The following is a 27108-nucleotide window of genomic DNA, read 5'->3' on the forward strand; positions in this document are numbered from 1 at the left end:
TACGTGAATCTGTTTGTACGTTATATGCCCTTTAGTGAGAAGCCATGCCCCATCGCTATGCCCTCCTTTGGCCAATTGGTATGAAAAGTTAATCCGTTCCTCTTTGCCCCATGACCAACCTTTCCACAAGGTTTCCTGCAAATCCATTCATAACTTTCTGAGATATCCCGCTAACAGGAAAACAGACGGATAACCCCCGTCCAACTCCATTGGCAAAGGCAATACATTTTATTTGACTAGAAACCAATACGTTGATCTCAAAGCTGCAATGCATGCTAAGCAGACTCAAGCAAACAATCAAATATTTCGTATTTTGCAGTACAAGAGTACTTGACTCAATTATGTTATTTGACCCGGATCTAGTGAATATGCATTTAATAGGTTGATGTTTACGTTGTGTACATTCAGCTGTTATCTCAACCCTGCACAGTTTAGCGTGTGTGTTGTATGAGTAGTGACAAGTATTCTGAATTCAAATCAACACCTTGGAATAACGCAGTGGTACATCATCAGAAATACCTTTTTAAATCAAATAATGTTATATTTATTTATTTTATTTAACCGTTATTTAAAAAGGTAGTTCCAGTGCCACTAAAAGTCTCCCAATGTGATAGTTTACTACTCTACTACTCTACTTTTTGCTTGGGAGGTCATAGGTCAAGGTTAGGTTTAGATACATAACAGCACCTCTGGAGCTGGTAGGGAGTTATTGTCTTGCTAGCAACATCAATCAAAACATAAACGCTGCAGTCAGATAACATAGTACAACCTAAATACATAAGCAAAAACACAATCAAAATCATATGAAAGGTACAGTAAGCACGAATTAACAGTTCATGATGCGAGTGATAATCATTTTCCACTCACCAAGAAAGAGCAGCTGCTTCAGTTTTTAATTATTTTGCAATGAGTTCAACGCAGATGCTAACCCGTCTTTACCTTTACATGTTAAAACAGGATCTGTAGGAGTGATCCATGTGCTATTGATTCAAAACCTAAGAAGCACTGCACTCAAATAAGAGGTCAAATGAAACGAGCATAAAAACCTTGTCTTTTGCCCCGACGTAAACTATTAACAAGCAACATTTACAAGCAACAAAAGAAATATTCAGAATGCCTTCAGCTTTGGACATTTATCCACATTACGGTCCAGATATTTTACAATGCTATATTTTAGATTTGTAGAATTCTTATTATAATGGCCACTTGGCACCAGCACCTCTATAACCTAGCTGTAATAGCCCGGCCCCATATCCAACTCTAAAAGCCCTCCTTGGCATGGAACAAGCTATCAGGCAATAATAGGCCATAGAAACCGAATGCCATGCTATAAGTAACCTGCTATTTGCCAGTGTCCTGAATGAGCAGAAAGTGCAAGCTCTCTGTGCAAACATGCAATCATAGAGCCAGGAGCAGTGGCATGAGAGGGCTGAACACTTGGACTGCATGGATGGAACAAAGCCCTTAGCCCAAAGAGGGCCGGCGAGGCGAGGCCGTCTGGAAAGCCACAGAAAATTGGCAACAAGGCGACTGGCGTGTTGATGATACTCACTGGAGAGAGACATTGTTATGGTGACAGCCATACAACTGGCTGGTGCATATGAAGAAAATATGAAATCCTTTCCAATTCACTTGACCCTTTGTAACATGGAAAGTTATTTTGTGAAATCACGTCAATTCCAATAAACTAATGATTTTTTTTGGATTTTTTTTTATCAGGGCAGATTTTTTTTTTTCCCAGCATTTTTCAACTAACTTACTGAACAACATGGAAAATGCAGTAAAATAAAAAGAAAAGGAAGAATGTGGCTGTTCCTCATTGCATTTAACTGTCTTCTGTACCCAGAAACAGATGTGCAGTTTGCACATCTTCATGAGCCAATAGGCAACAAAAGTGCATGTGTCACGTGTAAACAATAACTTCATTCATTCATTACCGCTGCAGACATTCTCGTCGTTTTATGAACAACAATGTAATCAGGACTTGTAGAAAAATAAACTTTCTCTCCAATACAATCACAACAGCAGAAATGATGTTTTCTTTGTTACCTCCGTTCGTCTGTGTTTAAACTGTTTTTACAAATACGCATGTGACATATTGGCTTTTGCTGTGTATTTGGTGCCTCTGAACAAAACAACAGTAAAGAATATTAAAATAATGGTACCAGATTATCACTTTTCAGCATATTGGGGCCAACATAGAGCCAACACTATAGGATGTAGGTTTCAGAAAAATACAACACACATTACAGTTACCTAAATGTCCAACATAATGCAATGATTGCTTACCAGTTACTGTAAATATGGATCTACAGCACTGGTGTCAAATGTGACTCATGAGCTACACTCGGAGAGGTAATTTCTCTAACTTGTCAGTTAATGGCTCCAGGAATGCAATAAACTTTGCTAACAAATGGCATTACATTAGCAATAATAAATGTCTATACATAGCGGCGTTTGAGGGCTACATTCATCAGCATAGTTATGCTGTATATAGAAATTAATAATGGAATTAAAGCACAATCAACTTGACATCCATGCAAGTTAGTTTTGGCGTTTTACAGGAGAACAAAGTTGACATTTTAGAGTATAAATAGCCATTATCCACTTTAGTGGCAATTATTTGAATTTTTCAATCTCAGTGCAAAATGGGAGAAAACATCTATGACATAAAATATAGCAAAAAGATTCTCAAAAATATATATTATAGCCACAGATTTGTGGAATAATCTATGTCAACCAGATAAGGCGGTTAAAAACATCAAAATGGTTACATGCCAGAAGTTCTAAGTGACAGTTTAATATAGTGGAGTTAGTAGGTTATGTCTGAATCCAAATACCATATTCTGAAATGCACTAGTAACGTATTTCTAACAAATAATAAATCCATTTTAGTATCATTAATGGTAATCAGCTTTTTTTTCATGTCTTATTATTATTCTATGTCATTACTACATGAGCATAATTCATAGGGATTGATAGAAACATTTTGTATTCTGAGGGCTTGGAGCCGGAGGGGCATAAGTAGGTTTTGGCAAACTTAACAGGAAAGCCAAAATAAAAAAGTGGACCTAACTTTGATAAACTGTTGCACATATATTGTGATAATGATAATGATAAATTACACAAATAAAGAGATACTTACTCTACTAAATTGATCTCCTTTACTTGATATATAGAGCTCATTTTCGCCCAAAATGCCAGTTACGCCCTTCTGGCTCCAAGCCCTCGAGTTGATCTATGCGGTTTTAGTATCTGATGAGGGATATTGATACGGGGATATGTGTGTTGTGTGCAGCACAGGGGATTTTAGGCCTAAACAGTCGTCTCTGCTCCCTATCTTACTTACTGGAAATTGGTAAATTGCATGTAAATAATCAGATTTGGTTTTAGAATTTCTATGTGTGACATCATTTTGAGATCAAAAAGGTTAAACATTTTGTAATTAAATGGTTGAAAAGTGTGTTTTACAGTCTGTCTAAATGTAAATATGTTAGATGGATTTTTTTGTTCAATATTTCCGGGTCATATCTGTGTTTTGACCCACTTCCAGGTTTACCCAAATACAAATATTGCCACCTCTGCACACCCATTGTATTTAGCTAGAAAAATGGCTGCAACCGCATTTTTTAAAATTCCACATCCACACAACTGAGAAAATGTAAACCATTTTCTGTCATTGATGTATGCTTCAAAACCTGTGATCCATTTCTGAGCAGAAACTCAGTTCTAAGCGCTATGGATTACCTTTGTGAAAAAAAAAAAAAAGACAGAGCAAAACAAATGTAGATGATGACAACAGTACAAAACACTCTCCTTCAAAAGAAAACTCCAACGCTTGTGCTAAGATGCCCTAAACTTCAAATCATATCAAAACAGCATCTATATGACAAGCAGTATCTTTAAAGGTGTGCGTATTCAAGTATTCAAGGTGCAAAGATCTAATCACCCATAGACATAAATCAGACATAATTGTCAGTATCTGGGATCTCAATCTTTCTGAGGGGAACAAGCATTGGAAGTATATCAAAGCCGCCTCAGTAAGTACCAGGATCCTTTGTTCAATCATTCATCGTTATATGAAATAGCACTAGAATAGGAGATATGGGCCTTTACATTTTCAACATTTAGCTAATGCTCTAATCTATGGTGACTTGCAATAAGCAGAGTGAGAAACCAACATTATCAATCAATCGCAAGGAGGGCAAGGGTGACAGCCACACAGCATCCTGACAAGGTATGAAGCAAATATTCCCGTGCAATAATGATCATATGAGATAAAGAATTCCTATAGGTATGGAAATAACAGCCAGGGAGAAAAGGTAGAAATTGTCAATATGCTATTCATGAATTCAGTTTAAGATTTCATACTTTTAGCTTTTACAGTTTACTGTGCTTCTCGTTTGTTTTGTTATGAGGTGTGTTTCCATTCGCAGCTCTTTGTTCTCTACTCCTTTGTTTGTTTTCTACGTTGTTTTCTGCTCCTTTCCAATTACTGTACTCCTTTTTATCTATGTGCACATAAATGCTCTGTCTTTCTTTCTGAAAACACAATGGGTGATAGTCGATGCGGGTTTCTGTGCGCAGCCCACGGTGCGCCGTGTCAGAGGCCAGGAAACCTTGCACTTCCTGCTTCCGCCCTGCCGTTCCAGGAGGAGATTACAGTGAGCTGAATAATTAACGAAAACAAGCTGGCAAACATCAAATATTGAAAAGGTAATGTTTATATGCCAACGATTAAGATGGCAAGCGAAGCACTTACTCGTCTAAAAGAGAGAGCTTGTCAGCCAAATGCATCTCCTCCTAGCTACCTAGAATTTCACAACACTAAGAAGAACCATAGGGGTCCTTCCCTGTTTTCAAGCGTTGTGCTGATCAATAATTAAGTAGAGTAAATTAAAAATGAAGGCTGAACAGCCACAGTGGTGAGACATCCTTCCTTGACCTCTCTCATACCTCGGGTATTTTCTCCTATAACTTTCGCAACAGGTTTTCAATCATTTCTTATGAAAAGAGAGGCAGTTCAGCCCGTGTTATTTCAAGCTTCGAAAAAATCCCAATAATTCATGTTTTCAAAAGCGCTCTTTATAGTAATTTTGTTTGGGAACAGAATGGGGAATTTGGGTCATGGCAAATGTTTAAAGGTGGTTTTACTGCAAGGGACAAAAAAGGCTTTTCAGTTGAACCCCTTTGAAAAAGTCCCTCAATACAGGCAGTTGCCAATTAGCAACTTTTGATCCCTTTTAGATTAGGACTCACTGGCACTGCCTTGTCCTATAACTCACAGCTCCCCAGTTCTCAGCCATCGTTTTCTGTCGGAGGCGTGGGCCTGCATGCGAGAGCAGTGCTTTTCGACCTCTGCGTTGACAAATCTTGGAGGCAGATGGGCAATTCTCTCCAGAATACTGGTAATTCACTCCACTTGATGGGATTTACAGGAATACCAGGGGCTTTGCATATTCTCCACTTATCCCCGTCACGTCTGCTATCAAAGCATCATATGGCCTTTCAGAGTGAACAATAGCTGTGGGATTCGGCGAGGAAGGAATTGTGGCCCCTGCCCAGAAATTCTTCATGTTCTCCCACAGGAGATGTATGGTAAATCATGGGGATAAACAAGTTATGGCTACACACACATATATATTTTTGAAGTGTTGTGCTCGCCTGTGGAAAATAATCTCATTGCTACGGTCAGATCCCGCCATAACTCAAAATGCAGCTTCGTTTTTCTCCAATATTTCCAAACAGTACGGTACCATTACAGATTCATAGTGCGTTTATTACATGCTGTCAATCATTGCATCAAAAGTTCGGCCAATCAACTTCTTGAAAATGTTGAAAAATGTCTCTTCAATCCTTTAAAGCACTCTAATCTGTATAATACTGTATGAAAAACGGTATGTTAATTCTGAGCTTCAAATTGACTTGTAATTCGTTTGACTTTTAAAGATTACACTGACCTTGCTCACTTAATGAAAGTAATGCTAGCCAAATATGAATACAAATATCGAGGGAGACGTTTGCAGCACTCTATTTTAGTAAATGCAAAATGCTGTATTGTGTTTTCTGCTGTCATTAAACAAAATATTGAATACACAGCAAACTGTGCTGCATGAATTCAAAATCCTGTCCTTTGGTGTTATGAATAGAGTTAGCCTTTCTATGTTCACTTACTTTAGTGTATAGAAACTTAATGGAGTACCAGCTTTTCGACTGGGGTGCAACAACATTGTACCAAGATGTCAAACATTGCATGACTTATTCATATGGCTTTGGCTTATTTGTTTGGGTTTTTTTCTTTGTCAAAGCTGCACTGGACAATTTTGCATGTTGGGGGGTCAAATGGCTACAAGAGGCAACTATTTGAATTTTGAGGACTGCAATACCCAGATATCAAGTAATGCGACACCACTAAACTGCACACTCCTCTTTCCCGCCAGTGATCATACCTAACCTGACACCCAAATATTATTAATAATTTGGGCAAACAGCATGAATCTACAACGTCTCAATTAGTGGGGATGGGAGGCTCCTCTCTGTTCCAGCCCCAGTTTGTGATTTAGGCTGAAAAGACTAGGTTATTTTTACATACAAATTCTGCGTAGTGCAGCTTTAAACATAACATCTAGCCCAACGAAAACAACATAACTGCTGCCAACACAATCTTAAGAAAAACTGCCACTATGAAGCCTTCATAAGTCAACAGCAGGTAAGACAGTCGCGTTTCATGTTTGTCTACAGAAGCAAACCAAATCGAAGAGTTTCTTTCCTCCATTTTAGACCACGGAACTGAATCGGCAAACGAGCCAGGAAGTTATTCAAAGGCCACATTGTACTGAGACTGGTACCCCGACTTCATGACACTACTGCTTTTCACTACTGTGTTTCTTACAACTGCCACTACGAACTGAGTATTAACTGTATTTCAAGCTTTATCACTGACCCGGGACTGAACACTGTCATTCACTAGTGTTGTCGTTACAGCGCATGATGTGGAGGAAGGCGTGGATGGTTAAGTGCAATGCAATCACTCTGAGTTCAGTGTTTTTCATTAAGGGGGGGAGGGGGGGGGGTTCATCTTAGTCATGATGGACCGTGCCACTTGTTGCATTCTAATTGATGCTGTGTGTGTGTATGTGTGTGTGTGTGTGTGTGTGTGTGTGTGTTCTTGCTGTATGCACTCATGGTGTGTTGGATAAAAGCCTTCGCCAAACTGCATATGATATGTGAGTGGTGGGGAGGTGAGTAATTCTGTTTTTGGAAAGGGTGTGTACCATTATCAGTCATTACAAGCAAATCATCACCATCATCATCACCATCATCATCATCATCAGCAGCAGCAGCAGCAGCACCACAACCTCATCCCCCTGTTTTGACAAATACCCTAAAAACAATACATATAGTCTACAAAACTATTTAGCAAATTAAGAATCTGAACAATAGCCGCCTATATATACTCGAATATTTGAGTGAATCATAGTGACTTATGGGTTAAAATAGATGGAGATAATATGACTGATGGTCGTTTTCAGTAGCCTCGTGGAAGGCAAATTTAGCACTCTAGTAGGAAAATGACTAAAACTGATCCTTTAACAAATCAAATTAAAAAGATCATCTGATTCCTCACACTGACCAAGCACCATGAAAATCAGGCTATATCACTGAAATCCCACCAGACAGAGCTCCATTTTCAGATGCATGTTCAGCATTGAAATACTAAAGCTTCTTATGATTATAATAATCTTCCAAATAATCCAAATCATAATAGTAACAATCTTCCAAAGTATGCAGTTATCATATGGTCTTGTATTTTATTTTATTTTTTTTAATCAGAAATTAACTCTTAAAGTTATATAACCAAATATGGAAGATTACCCTATATAAAATCACTAAAATATCCCTATAATATTCCTATAGGATCTCATGTTTTGTGTCTGTGGCGGGTCAGTAGTAAGTTTATAGTTACTTTATCATACTCTATAGTATTTTTTAACTTTTATGGTATCACTTCAGTATCCCTGCAACATTTAGAGACTAGGTTTTGATGTGATGATTATATAGTATACTAATTTTTTTATGGGCATACTAGAAATCTTTTTCCTTTCTCTAATTAGAGTATCATCAGGCTATAACTCAATTTTGGGTTGAAAACGGCAGTCATGATTTCATATTGATGTGTCGCTGTTATGGGCAATAATATCAAGACGCCTACTGTCCATGAGTGTGTGGAATCGGCTTGGAGCTATTTTAAGGCTTCAGACTTGGGCAAGCGACAGGGGAAATATATGGCGGCACAGTCGGCTGATTTACAAAGGGAGGCGAGGCGCACGGCTGTGCTTTACAGCTCGGTCCGCTCCTTTTTATCGCTTTGGCACCGAAGAAGGAAAACAAGTTTACTGTGCGGTGGTCTATAAAAGAAACGGTTACATTTATATTCAAGGTAACACTAAATGAAAACAACCGGGATGCGAAATAATACCAAGAAAATACAAATGATAGGCTAATTTCTCTCATTGCCTACACCCTTCTCCCAGGATCTGGAGATTAAAACCGGTGTAGCCCACTACTGTAAATGCAGTGAAATAATGGCACTATAGCCTATAATAGCCTATACATCTGAGCTAATTAACTGCCCATATTGTGTTGTGCTCTTTAAATACTGGGTTGGGCAATCCTAAAAGAGTTGACCAGCACCCTTTACTTCCAAGTTTCACGGCGACCGGGTCAAAGTATTTAGACTTAATTTATTGTGTTGAAAACAGCTACAGCCAATCACGACGGTGAGAGTGCGAATGTCTCTAGAATTGGAATTACAGTTTTAGTATGATTATTGTAATTTATATCACGAGTTATTATTATATTATTCTCAATATTCAGTGCTAAGAGGCTCATATATTTTCCATCGAATCAAATAATCCTTATTGCTTTCACTCAATCGAATTCATTGATCCCCTGCCTGATGAGCGATTATTCAAACATGATGTGCGCTACATGCTTAGCTGTCCTGCTCCAAGAAGACAAACCCAAGAAGGCAACCTCAGGCAACCTCAAACTCTGCATCCTCTCATCATACAGCTATACACACTCCAGTTACCTGCAGCCTAAATGCTCCACAGCACCGCCGCGAAAAGCAAAGCCTGTTGGACAAACACATAAAGCAAATCTATGGATGTGGATATGCGGATTGTTCTAAACTTTAGTTTCATTTGAGCCTCTGATTTTGCTCTCCGCAGCCTGTGTCGGACACCGTCGCGGTGGCTTAAACGCATACACACATACTACATGATTTACTTGCGCAATAGATGCACATCTGGATAAAGCAGGGACCGTTTGAGCCCGGGGGGACTGCAAACTCTGCCTGCATGCTGAGACTCTCACCGGAGCAGTTCCAGCCGGTAGGCGTCTGGCAGTCGCTGAGGGAAGACGGGAAGGCGCGCAGCTGCTCCACAGGTAAAGTGGCGAGAAACGAGACGAGCGTGATCCAGACCCAGCCTCCCACCGTCCGGCTCCACTGGTGCAGGCGTCGGGGCTCCTGGAGCGGTGCCTGCGCCGCCACGGAAAGACCCATATCTCACTGGCCCCGACGGCACAGGCGAGGTGGGGAAAAGACGGAGACGCGCGCCGACAACTCCAGTCCCGGCAGGTTCAGCGGGGCGCCTAGAGACCGACAGCAGACCATTTTCCGAGCGAGACTGTGCGCCCCATGAAGTGCCCCGTGTAGACTGACCAATTGGGTTCCGCCCGATCCAGGGGAGGCTGCTGCAATATGAAGACGTAGGACTCGAGTGCCAAGGGTTGGGGAGCGATGGAGGAGGGTGTGTGGGATGGAGTCGGGTGGAAAAGTTAGCCAGGTAGCGAGGGAGGACGGGCGGGCAAGTACAGGCTTAGAGGCGGAGTAGGGGAGGATGCTCGAGGATGAGGAGAGGAAAAGAAAGATGAAAAAGAAAAAGGGGGGTGGAAGAAGAAGAAGGGGTAATAAAACTGTAGAACTGGCAGAATGTTAGTATCCCACGGCAGGCTTTGGAGACGACGACGATTGTGTAATAGTAATATCCACGGATGCAATGGGCAGCTCTCCTGACAAGCGGAGCGGTCCTCCCGTTGGTTGGCTTGTTGTGTGCGGTGCGTTCAGAGGCGCAGTGAGTTTAGTGTTTTGCGCTCCCGCGGTCGTCTCTCTCTCTCTCTCTCTCTCTCTCTCGCTCGCTCGCTCTCTCTCTCTCTTTCTCTCTCTCTCTAGCAGCTGGTTTCTAGTTTGGTTATGATCACGTGGAGTGTGATGCGAAATAACGGGAGGGAGGGAGGAAGGGGGGTCCCGCTCTTCAGTAATTATTGGCGGAGGTAGAGCAAGAAAGAAAGAAGGAAAGAGAGAGAGAGAGAGAGAGAGAGAGAGAGAGAGAGAGAGAGAGAGAGAGAGAGAGAGAGAGAGAGAGAGAGAGAGCTTGTGTCGGCTGGTGACGGCTGAACCAAGGCTAGGCAGTAGTATAGGGAGAGGATGCACTGCTTTTGTAATTGGCCAGGCGCATTTAAAAAGGCTGCAAGAATCGATTCGTCCAGCCGGGCCCGGGATAATTGCTCCGCTTTGAAACGGCACTGACGCTATTGCTGGGTCTCTGCCTTGGGGCGATCCAAAGAGACCTCAATATTGTTCCTATATTTTTGGACATAACCTAGTGCTGTCACGCGGAGCAGGATGCGGCTGGGTCGCAGACGGTAATTGTCACGCTTTTGGCCATGAAAGCCCTAGAAAGTCTACCGCCTCGGGAAGTTAAAGAGGTCAAGTCTAACATCGGTTTTCATAAACTCACCCTCTTTGAACTAAGGAAATTAGAAGCCATGTGCATGGGAGAGCCCGTGTATGCGCGAGACAAAGGGGCTGCTGTTGAGGCCTCACACTGCTAAATGTGGTGTCAAAACTCCGCCAAATGTCTCTGACCTCGTGATAGCAAGGAAGCAAAGCTGCAGTTGCCTGCAAACAAGCAGACCCTTTATAGCTGCTCAAATAGTTGAGAAGATATCATTATATGGGAATAATCATCATTTGTCTGGGCAAATGGGTATCATGACACATTAGCTTTTATCTGCTGCTGTTAACAGCAACTTGTCACATGGCAAGCAGACACACACAGACACACTCACACATACACACCAGAGGTCCTCTCTCATCACAATGAGGACAAAATAGTTGCAGTACTTATCTGCAACCATTTCAAATTTCTTTGAGTAGTGTGACTATTGGATGGATCTCTGTCTGAGATAATGTACAACAGCGATTTGTCCATGTTCCAGCTCACCGAAACACACATACACACACACACACACACACAGAGGTGGGATGGGACTCGTGGTTGTATCGGGATACTACTAAGCTGATGGCGATAATGATAGTGAATTTGAACACGGCTTTGACACCCCATCATCCTACATTTTGCGTGTGCGTCACTGTTTACACATAGCTGTGTGTGTGTGGAGGCGGTTTGGAGCATTTCAACGGTTTCGCATTGCAGGCCTATCCACAAAAACGCCAAACAAGCAAAATTCTGGTCCATCTCTGGACTGTCTGGTGGAGAGACAACGCATGTTGTGTCCTTAAGTCATGTTTAATCTCTTTAATATTTTAATCCTATGTGAATTTCATTTAGTGGATATGAAAAAAAGTCTTTAAAATGTAAGTGGAGTAGACTATGTGTCTGTACACTTGTCAGACAAAATGAGGGCGAGGAGAGGGACAGATGTTGGGTGCATATGTATGCTATGAGCCTAAACTATGATGAGGAAGAGGAAGGGAGAGTTTTTTTCCCCTCTAAACAGGCTAATTAGTAGAATGATGGCAAGTGAACCCAAGGCCGCCTTTGTACTTTGTGCTAATTTGGATGCCAAAGCAAGGCTTCTGTCTTTGTTTCCAGCAGCCTTGACTCATCGTCCATTGAGGCATTTGGGCAGAGAGAGACTCATAATCACTGCAACCTTGTGCATTATCTAGTGTGTGAAAGGTGTGTGAGGATTTTAGGTGTAATGGAGTTGGAGAAGTCAATTACACTCACTCCTCTGGCAGGCGTAGTGTCCTTCATCCATATCAAGTGTGTGCTTTTGATCAGTAGCGCAGCGTCGAGAGGAAGCTGTTGTCCTTGCTTACATGAATGACACCTGTAACACAGGCACCAGCAGTGCCGGATTATGTAGCAGCCGTATTCATCTTATTTCCAATCTTTCCATCTTATTTAGTCTTTCCAATTCTGGATAGTGAGGGTAATTTTACTGTGCCTGGAAAACCTTGCTACTGACTCACGGTCTGTTTCAACAGTCAGAATCAGATTCACTCTATTCAGCAGCACAATAAATGCACAGGATTTTGTCTTAGGTGCATTGGTGTAGAGGCATGTTGCCAGTTTACATTGTATGGACAAGGCCAACAGGAGCTCACATACAGTGCGAAAGGACATTGCAAGACATGCAAAGACAGTAGACAATACTTTGACAGTGAACATAAGCCAAGGATGGGAGTTATAGCTACAGTTTGAAAAAGTTCTTAAAAGTATGAAACCCCTTGCGAAGAAAGTATTGCATTTCAATAAAGCATCATCAAACACGTTTACAAAGGTGACAGCACCTCACTGCAGACAGTAAGTGGATTTAGATGGGATTAATCTTTTAGTCGTTTTTTTTCCACTGGCAGGGCAGGTAAACTGAGCAGTAGTTTGGTTTACAGATAATAATTGTGGCACAATTTCATGGGTGAGCTGAAACAGCCAAGATGGTTCTGGCGGATTCTTATACGGTAAAAATAACAGAGTTGCACACTCTTAGTGCAATTTGAAACAGAAACAGAGGTTGAAATTTTGGTTTGATGCCCTATTTGGAGGAAGACAAAGACTAATTTACTTCCCATTTTACACTGGGTAATTGGAATTTGTCTTTCCGCATATCCTTCCTAGACACAAAGACAGCCTCCAACCTTCTTTCAGAGAGGTCAGAGTGCAAAGTGATCTGCAGTGCAACATCGCTGGAGTGGCCAAGGGAGCGTGTGCTGTGTAGGTGGACCCTGGAGAGAGTAATACCAAGCACCCTTGACTCTCTCGTGGTCCATCTCTCTGGTTGGAGATGGAGCGTGTTGAATCAAAGCTGTCTGGTTATTGGTTAGCCTCTCTACCTCCAGGCCAGCACTCCTACACAGTTGCAGCAACAACAGTGGATGTGTATTGAGGTCAGCATAGAACAGATTGGCCTGGCTTAGTTTTGTTTGATTTATCCTGGAGAGGACGGTGGAGTGTTCCCGCAGACAACTTTAACCAGTAGCTGAGGCCGCAACCTAGCTTCAACGGAGCAAACTTGCACTGCAACTAAACACAGTACATTCCAAAACTATTTTTTACCTGTAGTCTGAATCATCTATTTCCATCTCTGTGCATTAGTCTGCCTGAATACTAGGTCTGGTATCAGTGACGCCCATGCAGGCGTTTTGAGGAGGAGGTCAGCCTAAACGCAGCCTGCCTGGGGCTAAGGGCTAATTACATTTCTGACTTGCTGAAATGTACACCGTCTCCTGAGAGAGCATTCTGGAATAACTCTCACCCCTGTATCAGATATCTGATGATTGATTTTTTACCTCATAATTACTCTAATGTATTAATAAATCATCCGTTTCTTTTGTAAATCTAGGGGCTGGCAATGTCATGGGAGTCGTTTGCTGGTGTGGATTACCCGTGCCAAGAGTTGAAAGGTTAGAGTGCGTGTAAGAGTGTATGGCATATGAGAGTGTGTCAGCATGTTATGGAGATTGCTGAGATGCATTATCACTACATGAAATTGCACTCGTGGAGGCATTGGCATTTTCTTGTGTAGAGGGGAGGGAGGGGTGGGGGGTGGTGCAGGTACTTGGGCGGTACGTCGGTTCGGTGGTTAGCACTGTCACCTCACAGCAGGTAGATCCTGGGTTTGAATCTCAGCTCTGTGGAGTTCATGTTGCATGTTTTCCACGTGTTTGCGTGGGTTTCCTCCAGGTGCTCCGGTTTCCTCCCACACTCCCAAAGACATGCTGGTCAGGTGAATTGGCCATTGACTCTAAATAGCCCATAGGCGTGAATGTGAATGTGAGTGTGTTTGATGTAGTGTGGTGTATTACATGTAGTATGGTATATGTATGTATGTATGTATGTAAAAGTCCTATGAGACATGTTTAACGATAAAAACCTATAAATATACTTGACGGTCAAATCATTGGTAACAGCCATGATTCTGAAGTGTGAGTTTCTCTGTTTCTGTAACTGCGGCTTTTTGAATCTTTGATTAACTACCAGTTCTTGAGAAGAGGGATTATTTCCGCGGACCTCCCCTTCCAGTCACTGTCACCATCCTTACCATCCTCACCACCACAAGCATCATTATTATTGTCATCATAATCATCATCATCATCGTGTTTATGATAATTCGCTATCCACCCTCACAATCATTATTCTTCCTCATGCTCTCTCTGGCCACAATATCTTTCGCTGACAAGTTTGTCACCCAAATGGCTTATTATTGCCCGGTGACAATATCACAACACATTTGCAAATCAAGCTCTCATGTGAGTCACCGGATGGGGTACTTGTTATGTGTCCATCATAGAGAACAACAAAATGTATTGTCTCACTTGTCATATTGCAATTGAAAGGTAATGATTATTGTAAATAGGTTTAAAATAAAGGTTTGTCGACGTGTAATAATAGAATGTGCTTGAGTAGTTGCATGGGTCAATCTTCATTACAAATAAAACATTTTAATAACGGATTGTGCATATTAAGTGAGAGGATGTGATGAGGTTGTAATAAGTTGGAGTAATTTGTGATTGTTTTGATTTATTTAATCCGTTAAGCTTTTGTGGGATGGGGACCAGCTTATTTCATGATGCTGTGTTTGACGAGGAAGGCCTACACTAGGTTTTGTGCATTGGCAAAGTTGTGGAGAGTATTTATTTTAATGTTATAGTAATTTAAAGGCACCGTTTTTTCGCCAACCACTAGATGTCCTAATTCCATGAGTGGATGTCCATCATATCAGTAAGTTATTTAGCAGTTAACTATCATTATTGTTGGTTGTGGAGTTGTGTTGAAGTTAGCTAATATGAAAGATTAGTATAGAGTAGCAGGTTATAATGTAGTTGTATGCATTACTGAGGTTTAAGCAGTGCAATTGAATTAGTGGAGACGTTAACATAATTTTCAATAAAGCATCGAGTGATAGTTTGAAATGATTATGGGACTGCATCCATTGGTATGCTGTCTTTTACAACACTCACTTTTTGTCTTCAGAGTGATCTTACATGAAGGTAATGTTATGTTCACATTGGAATCTATTACTGATTACTGATGACCTGTCTAACCTAATTGCTAACATAATCCACTGGAATAACCAAATTGAATAATCTGATTACTTTCAATTACTTCACTGTCCATGCACCACCCCCAACTTATTACATGCACACACACAGACACACAAGCTTGAGCCTCGTACCATAAAGTTGTGATTTAACTGTACGGCTCAGCTTGCACAGCATTTTGTGACAAACTTGTTCGGTGAAAAGCACATTATAAATAACTCTGATCTGTTTGAGTTACAGTTAGCTCATATTTGACAGTCAAATCCTCTACTGGCGTGACTGGAGTGTTGGAGTTGACATGGCAACTGAACTGGTCTTGCAGCTAGATGCGTCCCGAGCGGCTGAGCCTGCTATAGTGTATTGGCTGCTTCGGTATAATGAGGCGACACCAGCCGTACCTCTGGGAACCTGTGATAAAGGTCACATCTCTGAGAGTCTGTGTGTGTGTGTTTTTTTGCATGTGTGTATATGTAATCCCACAGTCCTATCTCAGCATATGTGTGTGTGTGTGCTCTCGCGCCTCTATATGTGGGCTTTCGTGTATATGAGTGATCCTGTAGTCTCGTCTCGGCATGGGTCTTGTCTAATCACGTCTGCTCACTCACTACACAAGAGCTTGGAGGTGAGGCGGGTGGATGTGGCAACCCATTGTGAGACGGAGCACGTTGTGATTTTCTGCCTGTCAGTCTGGCAACCTGGCGCTGGTGCTTCTAGTACAGTAGAGCAACTCACAAAAAGTATGTCTACCATAATATATCTTGAACTTTGAGCTGTTCCTTCAAGCGTAGAATAAGAGCAGAACTTTAGTGCACCAAAGAGACGTTTCTTGCGCACCAGTAAGTAAGGTCTCAACTTGAATTAAAAACAGAAAACAGTGCTTCCCTCCTCAAGACAAAGCCATTCAATCCATGAAATAGCCATCATAAATATTCCATTGCGCATTTCAGTTGGATGGTTGCTTGAAGGGATGAATGAGGGGAGGGAGCAGCTTTGTTCCTTATCTCTACTCATGGGAGCTAATAGGGTTAGCCTGAGGGCAATAGCCTGAGGTATACCAGAGAGGTAGTGGTAGCAGCACAACAGTTACAGTCAAGCTATACCACCTGGTGGATGCTTACACCCAAAGCATCTAACAGTAACATGACCCCACATGTTTTTAGTATGGGTCAGTGGCACCAGTGGATGTCAAAACACTTACCCAGGCAGTGTTAGCACCATGCTCTACGCATAGAGCTGTACAGGCCCACACAGTTAAGGGCAATTTGTACTTTAGGAAGAACTGGTTCATCTGAGGAAAAATAAAAATTTGCCACTTCCCTTTGAGCAGTTGGTGTGTGTGGTGTTCCCCTTTTGTCGTGTGCTGCACCCAAACTTTTTCACCTTCCTCCCAACATATCCAACCCCAGTTGTTCTCCTTGACTGGCTCCTTCACACCGACCATTTGCATTCATTAAAACTGTCTATTTATGAACGAAAGGTCATTCTATTCCTGAACTACATCTATTTATGCAGTGATTGGACAAGTGTGACTGTTCATCTCATGCATCTTATAGACTACTCATGAATTATCCTCAACAGTTCCACTGGTGAATGATTTCATTTAACTATGAATCTAGCCTCAGCTGAGAAACAGATAAATACAGTACAACCAGAATAATTGTAACAAACACGTAATGAGAAATTTCACAGATTCAAAACATGAAACATGAGTGTATGGAGAACAACATTGCTTGGTACAGATTAATTTGCAGTTGAAATGTGATAATAAGGAAAGTTCAACAACTGCACGCAATTTATAGAACATGGTTTAATTTCTGTTTTTTCTTTCATTATGCCAGTTTTGTTAACCATTCCCTGAAAGAGAAAGGTGTGTGTGTGTGTGTGTGTGTGTGTGTGTTGTTCTCCTGTACGCCTGAGAATTCCTCCTCTTCTTGCTTGTGTCACCACTGGTCACAGTGGTACTGTAATTAACTTAATAATCAAGCAATAAAATAATTACACTAAACCCAGATCAGGATCAGCATCATCACAACACCTGGCTGTCAGACGAACACACTGTTTTTAGTATATGTGTGTGTATGCATGTGTGTATCTGTGTGTACGCACACTCGTGCACATCTGCATTTGTGCGCACTTGTGTGGTTCAATGCATCAGCAACTTGCACGGCGAGCGTGGCAGCCACACCTGCCTGAACGCAAACCAGCAAACCCTCTCTTTGTATAATGATTTTAATGAGCAGGTGCTGGGCAGAAGGACAAAAGGCGTTCGGCAGCTCATCTCTCCTGATTGCAGCTGGCAGGGCTCCCGAGTTGGATGGGAGGTAAGGGAGGAATAAACAGGCGCTGTATCCACCTTCCACAGCTCTGCCTGCTCCCAATGTTTCACTTTCTGCTCAATCACAGAGATTCCTTTGGGATGACAACCACTCACCGGACAAACTTTGCTAAAATGCTAGAGGTACAGTACAATGCAATCCATGAAGAAAATAGAATTTCAGTAATTTCAGTCATTTTTTGTGTGTGGAAGTGTAAGACCTTGCAATATCAATGCAATATTCACAATGATATAACATAGTCTAGTGATAGTTCTGTATATTTACCATTTTAAAGTGTTAATCTGCAAGATTCTTGTTTTTTTGTTTATTTTGGTAACATCTTTGGTGATAGGTGGTTGTTGATGTGATGTTTTGCATTGCGGTACCCAGCGATCACTTCACAACAGTGTTGCCAGTACTCTGATGTCACCGGACTGACAGCAGCTCCCACACCCCCAAATAAACAAGCATGGGTTGTCCTATAGTGAGACATGACAGGATTTCAGCCGGTGCCTGAGAGCGACCATGTCTATAAAGATACATGTAATACACTAAATATATCAAAAATGTTTTAGAAACTGTTTAGTTACATTATGACTGCGTATCTATTACAGTCGATAGCTGTAAGCAAATACTCAACCATTAATAATGTTATATTGACAAACATGGTGACTTGCAGTTACTTGAGTTCTAAACCTATGTTAGTTCTTACCAATAGATCTTACAAGCTGCAACTGAATATAGGCACTGGCCCAACATAATAATACAGTTACTCAGTATAGACTGCAGTTAGTAAATGATAGCAAAACCTACCGATCCAAATCCAAAAGAGTCACCTCTCCATCTCTCCTTGGCCCCTTCTCATCTTGGAGTGCTTTTCATCTTGGAAAGGCAATGCCAAATTTCAAGCTACTTTTGGCTCAGAGACAGATAAATCAACAACATGCCTACAACAGAAGCAATAGGCCCTACATAAAATATAAATGAATTTGCCGGTATAAACTACCACAATTATACAGCAAAAAACCCATACCAACTCTGCAAATAGCACTGCTATTTTTGAGAAAGCCTGCCAAAAAATCTTCAAATTTTTCTGCAAAATAGTGGAGAGAGTTTGGGTCCCCTGAGTTAAAGAAGGCACTACTTTAGAGATTTTGAGGTCTATTTGAATGACTGCACTTTCCAGTGATTTTAAGAGTACATGTCAATAGCTTGAAAACTTGAAAAGGGGATCGAAGTACTGAATTCCTAGGTGATTTCACAATGAGTATAAATGCGACTTTCACCAGCAAGTTTTAAGGAAAGAGCACCGTGTTCCCTTGTATAAAAGCTGACTGATGACTTTCCACACTCTTGACAGTGCTGGAGGCTTCACTGAACTTGTTAATGAAGTATTTATTTTTCACTACTCTCAATAAATGGGTGAATTTGTTTCTGTAAGTCTTATAATTGCCTCCATTTAAGGGGCAGGGATTGCTAATACATTCCCATTTTTAATTCCTATTCATAGATTTTGTTTGGGTATTTTTTTTTTTACTGTGTTCATCCACCAAGAAAACCTTACAACCGTTCAGCATACAGCCATGAAACAAAAATCCAGAATGCTCAGTGACAACAGGAGTGGACAAAATCAATCCATACCTATAGAACGGGCTGTGATCACTGAGGATATTATGAGTGAGAAGAAGAGCTTTGAGAAAATAAATAGAGCGGTTCACTTTGCAGCACATTGTGGCTGTGAGATAATCTGATGAAACAGACGGTATATCTTGGAAGCTGGATAACTGTGTGTGTGTTTAGAAGAAAACACGACAAAAAAAGCTGCACAATTCTTCACACATCTTTAATAAAGTTGTATTTGTAGTTTGTGTTCAGCAGAAAGTTGTCAGCGTTCACAAATATTTGGGTGGGATGGGAGGGTGTAGGCCTGAATCCATCATATCCTATTAAAGTGGAAAATGTGTTGCAAGACACAGGACAAGATCTGCCTAAACTAAATTAAACTAATCTTTTTGAGGAAAACCATCTTGTAGCTTCTTAGAACAAACAAAAAAAACACACCACAGATTCTCTCCAGGAAAAATTTCCAAAGATCAGTTTGATCTGATCATTGCAAGACACTGTAATTTTGATTAAATATTATTTAATCTTTTTATAATTTTGTTTCATATGTGGTTGATAGTGTGTCCAACAGCCACATTGAATATCTCTACCTCTATTGGAAAATTTGAATTTGTAGAATTTGGCCCCATGGCTACTAATTATAACCAGAGAAGTGGTTTTAAATCCAGTAGTGCCTTCACTGCAACATCTTTTCTAACAAGGTTTGTAGGGCACACAAGTTTTGAGTGACAGCTACCTTGCAGACTGTTCTGAGAAATGAGTGCAATAGCCGATGGCAAAGGAAAGAAACTATATTGAGAAGATAATATCTAGGCTAAATTACTACTTCAATTGACAGTTGCTTTCAGTTCTAGTAAGGGTAAGTTCAGAGAGTCGTTTTTTTGCCAAGTAACAGTTGTGTGATGTGGCCACATTACCATGAGCCCAGGTTCCCTATGATGATGTGGCAAACTGTGGCAGCTGGGATGCTCAACTGCATTGAATTACATAAACACTGACAATGCATAGCTTTTTTGTTTTAGCTTATTTTGTACAGTGCATGTGTTGTATTTTAGAGTTTAGCTCCAAAATTAGATATTCACATTTGATTTGATTTGAATAGTGACACATATTAACAAAACAGTTTGCTGACAGAAAATCAAAGATAATTTGCTTTGATTTTCTGTCTATGTAACCTTCTACGTAACCTTTGGGCTACGTAGAATAGGTAGATTGTTTGTCTTGCTAAAATCTGCTCTTGTCTGTCTTGTGTTTTTTGCTATACTTGTCCTATATCATTTTGTTCACCACTGATTTTTGTTTAGTTAGATCTAGGCTCATCAAACTTGAACTTGAACTTTGTTAGTATCTGTTAGTATGTGTGTATGTGTATGTGCTGTTTTTTAGTGTTTTGGAATATTTTTTTTTTTTTTTACTGTGGGTTACGGTTTACTGTGGGAAAGTAAACCTTCTGAATTTAGTTCATTTATGTTGTCATCAATTACCTGGCTCTGAAGCAAATCCCTTTTCGTTTCATAACTATTGCACAGTTCAGTGCCTTATAAAATCAACTTCCACCCTTGGAGGTGACTGAGCTGGACATGAATGAGTGTGAGCCAGGAAGACAGAATTACAACAATCCAGCAGGCCGTTTCTATTAAAAAAAAAAAAGTATCTTGCTGGAGACCGCTTATCCTTGCACTCAAGTTCATTGCTAGAATTTAGCAAGAGTAAAAATTGCGTAATAAAGGAAATGAGCTCTTCCACTCAGTGCTTAATGCAAAGGTCTGGTTTGCAGATATTATAGGTCTGAATTGCATCATTATACAATGAATGACTTAAACTTCATGATCTCTCTCTGATCCTCATGGTCATTTTAAACTCTTTAGGTAGTGCTCTTGTTCAAGTCTCTCGTCTGTATTAAAATCATATTTCGCATGAAGAGCTTTGCCTTAAATGCATTGGTACAGGTCAACTGGAGAAACTCGATTGTGGCCCCAGAGGGCAGAGAGGCGACATCATACTCCCAGACCCCTCTAAGTAATTAAAGTCGTAATTGACTCAGGAACTGAAATCTTCCTTAAATCTTTTGTCTATACATCGGGGAGGGAGGCATCCTGCAGACCTGAGGGCCTCCTGAAGCAATGAAGCAGCCACAGACGGTTGTTCATGTCATTAGCTTTAGCAGCCCACTCGGCTAATTGGTTAGGTAGAGTTCATTTGGCTTCCTTTCTGATTTGGCTAGCCACCGGGGATGGGAGGAGTGACTAATTAGAAACTTGAATTAAATGTAGTCTTCAAGAATGGCTCAGAGGAGCTTGATGGCACACAATGGGGCCACAGGTTGGCTTAATGGTTAGGGAGGCTGTCCCATAAAAGAATGGTCACAGGCTGCAAAGGAAACACTGAAATGAAATTCTGGGAAAGCATCACATGTTGCTACTGAAGGCAATTGATATGGGGACTATGTAATGACTGGTGCAAGTAATATTATGATATTAATGATGTTTTTCTCTGTGATGGACTGGCGGCCTGAGTGATGTGTTCTGTTACTCTTCTGGATCTGGTATGCCATTAAAAGTGAAGTTTTGACCTAAAGAGAATACTCTGTCCATATTGAGTGACAGATTAGGGACCACAGATCTTTGCTTTGATGTCCTAAAACTGAGATCTGAGGGAAAAGTTCTTCATACAATTTTCTCTTTGAGAGATTCTCACTGGGCATTTGTAGTTAGTTCTCTTGGGTATTTTTGACACAAACTTGCCTTTTAAACCTGCAATAAGCAATATCAGACCTTATAACCAATCCTGAAACAAATGTGTGCTATGTGGAGATTTCATTGAGACATAATGATATAAACCAATATTCACACACGCAGGCCAGCTATGTTGCTGTTTTCACCTCTTTTCTAATAAAGCTTGTTGTCAAATTCTGCTCCGGAACGAAGCGCCTCCCGCTCCATTCAGTAGCTTTTCATTTTGTCTCCTCCATCCCTGTTTAAAAGCGGCTTTCACCCCCTCCCATTCCCGAAAAAAAATCTCATAATGGCGGAATTGATGAAGCGAGTGAGTAAACTTGTTAAACTAGTAAACTTGCTACCTACCTCTTCACTTGTCATTGTGGGACATGTAACCTTCAGCGGCAGAAAAGTCTGGCAAAGCGAGACTGGTAACCGGCGACACTTCTCATAGGTACGGTTAGCTTAGCTGTTAGCCTTTATGCACGGTGCTTTGCTAGGTGTTTCCTTAGGGGTCTCCATAGTGCAGTGGCTTTGCTGTGCTTTATTTACAAATGTGTTGCAGTTTCTGTCACCCTCTAGTAGTCGGAAAATTGCTAATTGCAGCTTTAAGAGAAGGTGATTAAATGTGTATTGAGTTAAAGACAAAGATAAATAGTTAGTCAAACATATTGCTTTTGAAAATGGGACCTCAAATTGAACCTTGAGCTTATATGCTGCGTGAGGACAAGGAGGAGTAGTGAATTCAAGGCAATTCTATCCATAGTTAAATATTTAAAGTGATATATGGGAACGTTGAGGCAAGAAAGTGGTGAATGTCTGTGCTATTATTGTATGCAAAGCTTCAACCCAGCGATAACCCACAAAGTGACTATTTGCCTTTGCAATACAAAGAGTGCACTGCTTGTGAGTAAGGATGCAGTAGGTGTATAAATGATAAGGTCAATGTCTTTCCTGTTCACCAGGCTACTTTCAATTCAGCGATCAGGAGCACAAAGCCTCTGTCCAGCTTATGAAACTGAACACCCCCTTCTCATATTACTCCATCAATAGCCTCACAAAGTAAAATATTTACAGCGCTGTGGAGAAGATTTCCATATCTTTTTATATTTTCATCCAGCAGACTTATCACTAACCACATACGAGGGCAGTTAACGTTTCAGTGTGAAATTGACACTCATGTTTTTTAAAGTCCCCTTGAAATGAACTCCCACACCCAACCCCTCAAATATAATTGCCGTTCTCTCCCCGACTCCTATTCCATTGGTTTAGACTTTTGAATGATCCCTCACTTTATTATGTCCCGCCCCAACATCCTGTTTCAACAAGAAATGCATGAAATCCAGGAGGTAAAGATGTCATTTCATGGAGTCTTTAATAATCTGTTTTACCGGTCTTTTTATATATTTTTTAATCAATTTTTGTGTGACTTTATTTGGAGAGGCTCTGCATCTCTTGCTTACATGGAGACCATGCACGTAATAGTCAGGTGTAATACTCTAGGGTGCAGTTTTTGAGGTTATCCTACTAAACTGCACTGTATGTGTCTGTTAGTCAAATACAGTATACTATCTATGGTATCATGGATCTGATTTTGTGCCTCTCAAGGATAACGATGCAAATCAGTGGATAGAAATCTGACACCAGATCAGCCATTGGAGGAAGTCAAATACTCAGTGGGAGTGATGCTAGCTTTGCCCCTGCAGCCCTTTCCATAGTAGTCTGACATATGCAATGCTTTGCACTCTCTCAAGCTTTGAGGCACTGATCAAAGGAATGAGCTCTAACAGGGCCAGGAAACAAAAAACAGAGGGAAAGGAACAAATGATTTGTTTCCAACCCCAGTTTGATGTCTACGTCTTGCTCATCATGGCCTCTCCGCCTACTGAGTTCACACAGCCATCCCCTTATCTCTTTTTCAGCACCTTTCCATACTGCCCCCCCACCACCCCAACTCACCAATCACCATCTTCCTCATTTGTTTGACAAATTAATCATTTCCTTCAAAGGAATGTTACTGAAGGCTGCTGGGCTCCAGCTGAGTTGACTGGAGTCAAACTGGAATCGATGCATATTCCAGTTGACACAGCAGAGAGGATGGTATGTTACAGAATTGTGTTAATTTAAATGGTTGTATTGATCCTGGGGAGAGATCTGATTCTCGTGAAAAGGTGCGGGGTATTGAACTTGGTGCTAAGTTGAACGTTTGATGATGTTGGAACAAGCCGTTATCAAAGATTTCTTGCTTCAAGTGATCAAGTTGTATTGGATTTATTTATCCTAAGGACTAGAAACTGTACTGTAGTTACACATGGAGAGATGGAGCTAAGTGGGGAAAACAGTCTAGGTGGGTACACACTCATCTCCTGCTTATATATTCCCATCCAAACCATATATTTAGTCTGTGAAACAAATCTAATGATCTATTTTGACTAAACAGCCGCATCATGACCTTTGTGTATCCATACAATTATTCTGTGGTGATGTAAGTTAGCTAAAGTTGGTGCAAAACTGACCAGTATTATAATGTGTCAGGAAGTTGCAAAAAGCTTCTCAGGGCTTATTCTTTGAGAAGATACGTTTACATGCACAGAGTAACCCAGCCATTGACCACACTCGGGTTAAAGTCTTATTTGGGTTAAGCTGTTTACATGCACCTTTGATAACCTGCAACTGAGTATCCCTGTTGCCACGAATAAATCAATTAATAAAACATTCCTTTCCTTCTGTGGTGTCCTGTACTTCTAATACAAGGGTAAAAAAGCATTATGATCCCTACAGTAATAGCAATTGTAAGCACTGCTCATGCCATGTTTTTTGTTGACTGTGAAAACGTACCCAGGTGTGCGAGTCTGAGTTTGTGTAGAAAACCCCAAAGTGTAAGGAGTAAGATGTTTACATGCCACAGTAACCTGTTTAATATGGGAGAAAACCAGGGGCCTATACTACGAAGCAAGTTCAACAAAGTCAGGGTATGTTTGAGTTAGCCGGCTTCACTAAACCTAACATTGGCGATCCTGATAACCGGTCTCACGTAGCTGGTTATCAACTGGCTCTGTCAACCCAGGATTTACCTATCCAACTATGAGCGCGTTCAAATGAAAGAGGCGGGGTTTGTAACAAATAGCCAATCACTTGCAACATGGACAGATCCAGATCAGACAATTCGGATAAGATAAGATGAAACTACTGATCCCCGTGGGGAAATTAGATAGTTGTGCAGAAAAAGTAATATGATTCAGTGGGGAAAAGGACATAGAATATAAGCGCTAAACTACAAAAATAAGTAATAGCCTAAAAATAGGCGAAAATAATAAAATAGGCTAATCAAACAATAAAAGCCATAAACAATAGACCTAATTATAGGATGATATAAACCCTAATATTTCCTGCTGACATTTTCAACACATGGGTATCGGAAAGAAATGGATAGCTACTAACATTGGGTTTTTCTCTCAAGAAGAACAAAGTCTTATAATGAATAACTGTCAGCATTACAAAACATAACCGCGAAAAGTAAGTTGTTTCTGCTTCCAAGGCTAGAGAGGATTACTGGAGGAACTGCCCCGTCATTAGGACACAGTGGGCATATTTTTCATTGATAAAATAGTTTGTGGACACATTGAGGCTGTAAAAAGATTGTCTATTCATAAAGTCGGCCTCATGTTCTTCGGGGCTGCGGTAATGGAATATGAATAGCCGACATTGAACCAAACAATGTTGGAAACAAATTAAATAAAGTCAGCGCAATTAATATATGCAACAGTAACTTTAATCCATCAATAATATGGTCAATTAAGTAGCCTACCTGCTATATCTTCGATATAATAAGTTATCATGGAAAACAACGTGATTCTACTGGTCTGTAAACACGTCGCCCTGCGAACAGCACTTCTTACTGTCTGTTCATTCAAAAATAACAGGTTTCAGTTTTTTATTGGGATTTTCATTTGTATATTTGTCCATATTGGGATCCTGTAGGAATGGTGACTCCCTGTTTCCAGAGAGCTGATTGGTCAGAAGGCCTTTCATACGTTTTGATCCGATACCCTGAACTTAACCTGCTCCGGAGCAGGTTAGCCGTCCAGCATAAGTTACCATGGTGATCTACCCTGGTGGTAAAAGTGAACTACCTTCGTGAGACCGAAAAGCCAGGGTTAAACGCAAAGCTAGCTCGCTAACCCCAAATCCTGCTTCGTAGTTTAGGCCCCAGGAATCTTAACCGGGTTTCTCATAATCCGAGTATGAGCTTACCAGGCTTATTCTAACCGAGTTATGACATACATGCGTTGACCCTAAATAAAACAAAAAAGAAATACTATACTAGTTGGGAACACACTCGTCTCCTGCTCAATGACAAGGTCCACACACACACACACACACACACACACACACACACACACACACCATGTTTAGAACATGGACACAGACATGAGCCTAAGGCTTACAATAGAATTGGTCACGTAAGTACACGCTACAAGGACAGACACACACACACACACACACACACACACACACACACACACACACACACACTATACAAGCATGGGCATACATCACATGCTCAGGAACACAAACACACAACCATTTTCTTTTCCTCAGTCACTCACTCACACACACACACACACTCAAACTCAAAGCGTCCGTCCCTCAATCCACCAAATCCAGTGGTGTAACGTATCTGCAACGCACAGACCCGCTTGTAATTAAACACCTCAATGAGCAGATTACGAGTTTCCCCATTTGGAAATTTCATTACCATTCCCATAATTGGATTCCAAATTTAATTAGTGTTCCTGGGCTAAACAGCAGGTGATTCCAGGGTGAATGCAGGCGCTGTCTGAGGTCATTAGCACTGGGTGATCCTTCTGGGCTCTTCTGACACCTGGGCAACACACCTGAGAAACACACTGATCCAAAAACTACTTAGAAAATTAGACTAAACCAGAAAAAACTATACACAAACATTTTAGGGGCACAGAAATATTTGTTACAGCTGTTGTCAGGGTGCTGTGGTTTTGACCCTAGCCACACCTCCGGCTCAAACAATGGAGGTCTGGAGAAATTCTCGTCTACTTTGCAGAGTAGATTCAAATTA

General features: G+C 40.9%; 1 protein-coding gene across 1 annotated transcript in view; it reads right to left on the reverse strand.

Moving 5' to 3' along the window:
- LOC139910547 (tomoregulin-2-like) overlaps positions 1-9568 on the reverse strand; it is an 84312-nt gene extending 74744 nt beyond the window's left edge. The window contains exon 1 of the mRNA XM_078286000.1: positions 9379-9568. Within this exon, the coding sequence (XP_078142126.1) occupies positions 9379-9568 (190 nt within the window). The remainder of the gene's footprint in view (positions 1-9378) is intronic.
- Between the last annotated feature and the right edge of the window lie 17540 nt (positions 9569-27108).

This window comes from Centroberyx gerrardi, chromosome 10 (assembly GCF_048128805.1).
Source record: "Centroberyx gerrardi isolate f3 chromosome 10, fCenGer3.hap1.cur.20231027, whole genome shotgun sequence".
NCBI classification, from domain to species: Eukaryota; Metazoa; Chordata; class Actinopteri; order Beryciformes; family Berycidae; genus Centroberyx; species Centroberyx gerrardi.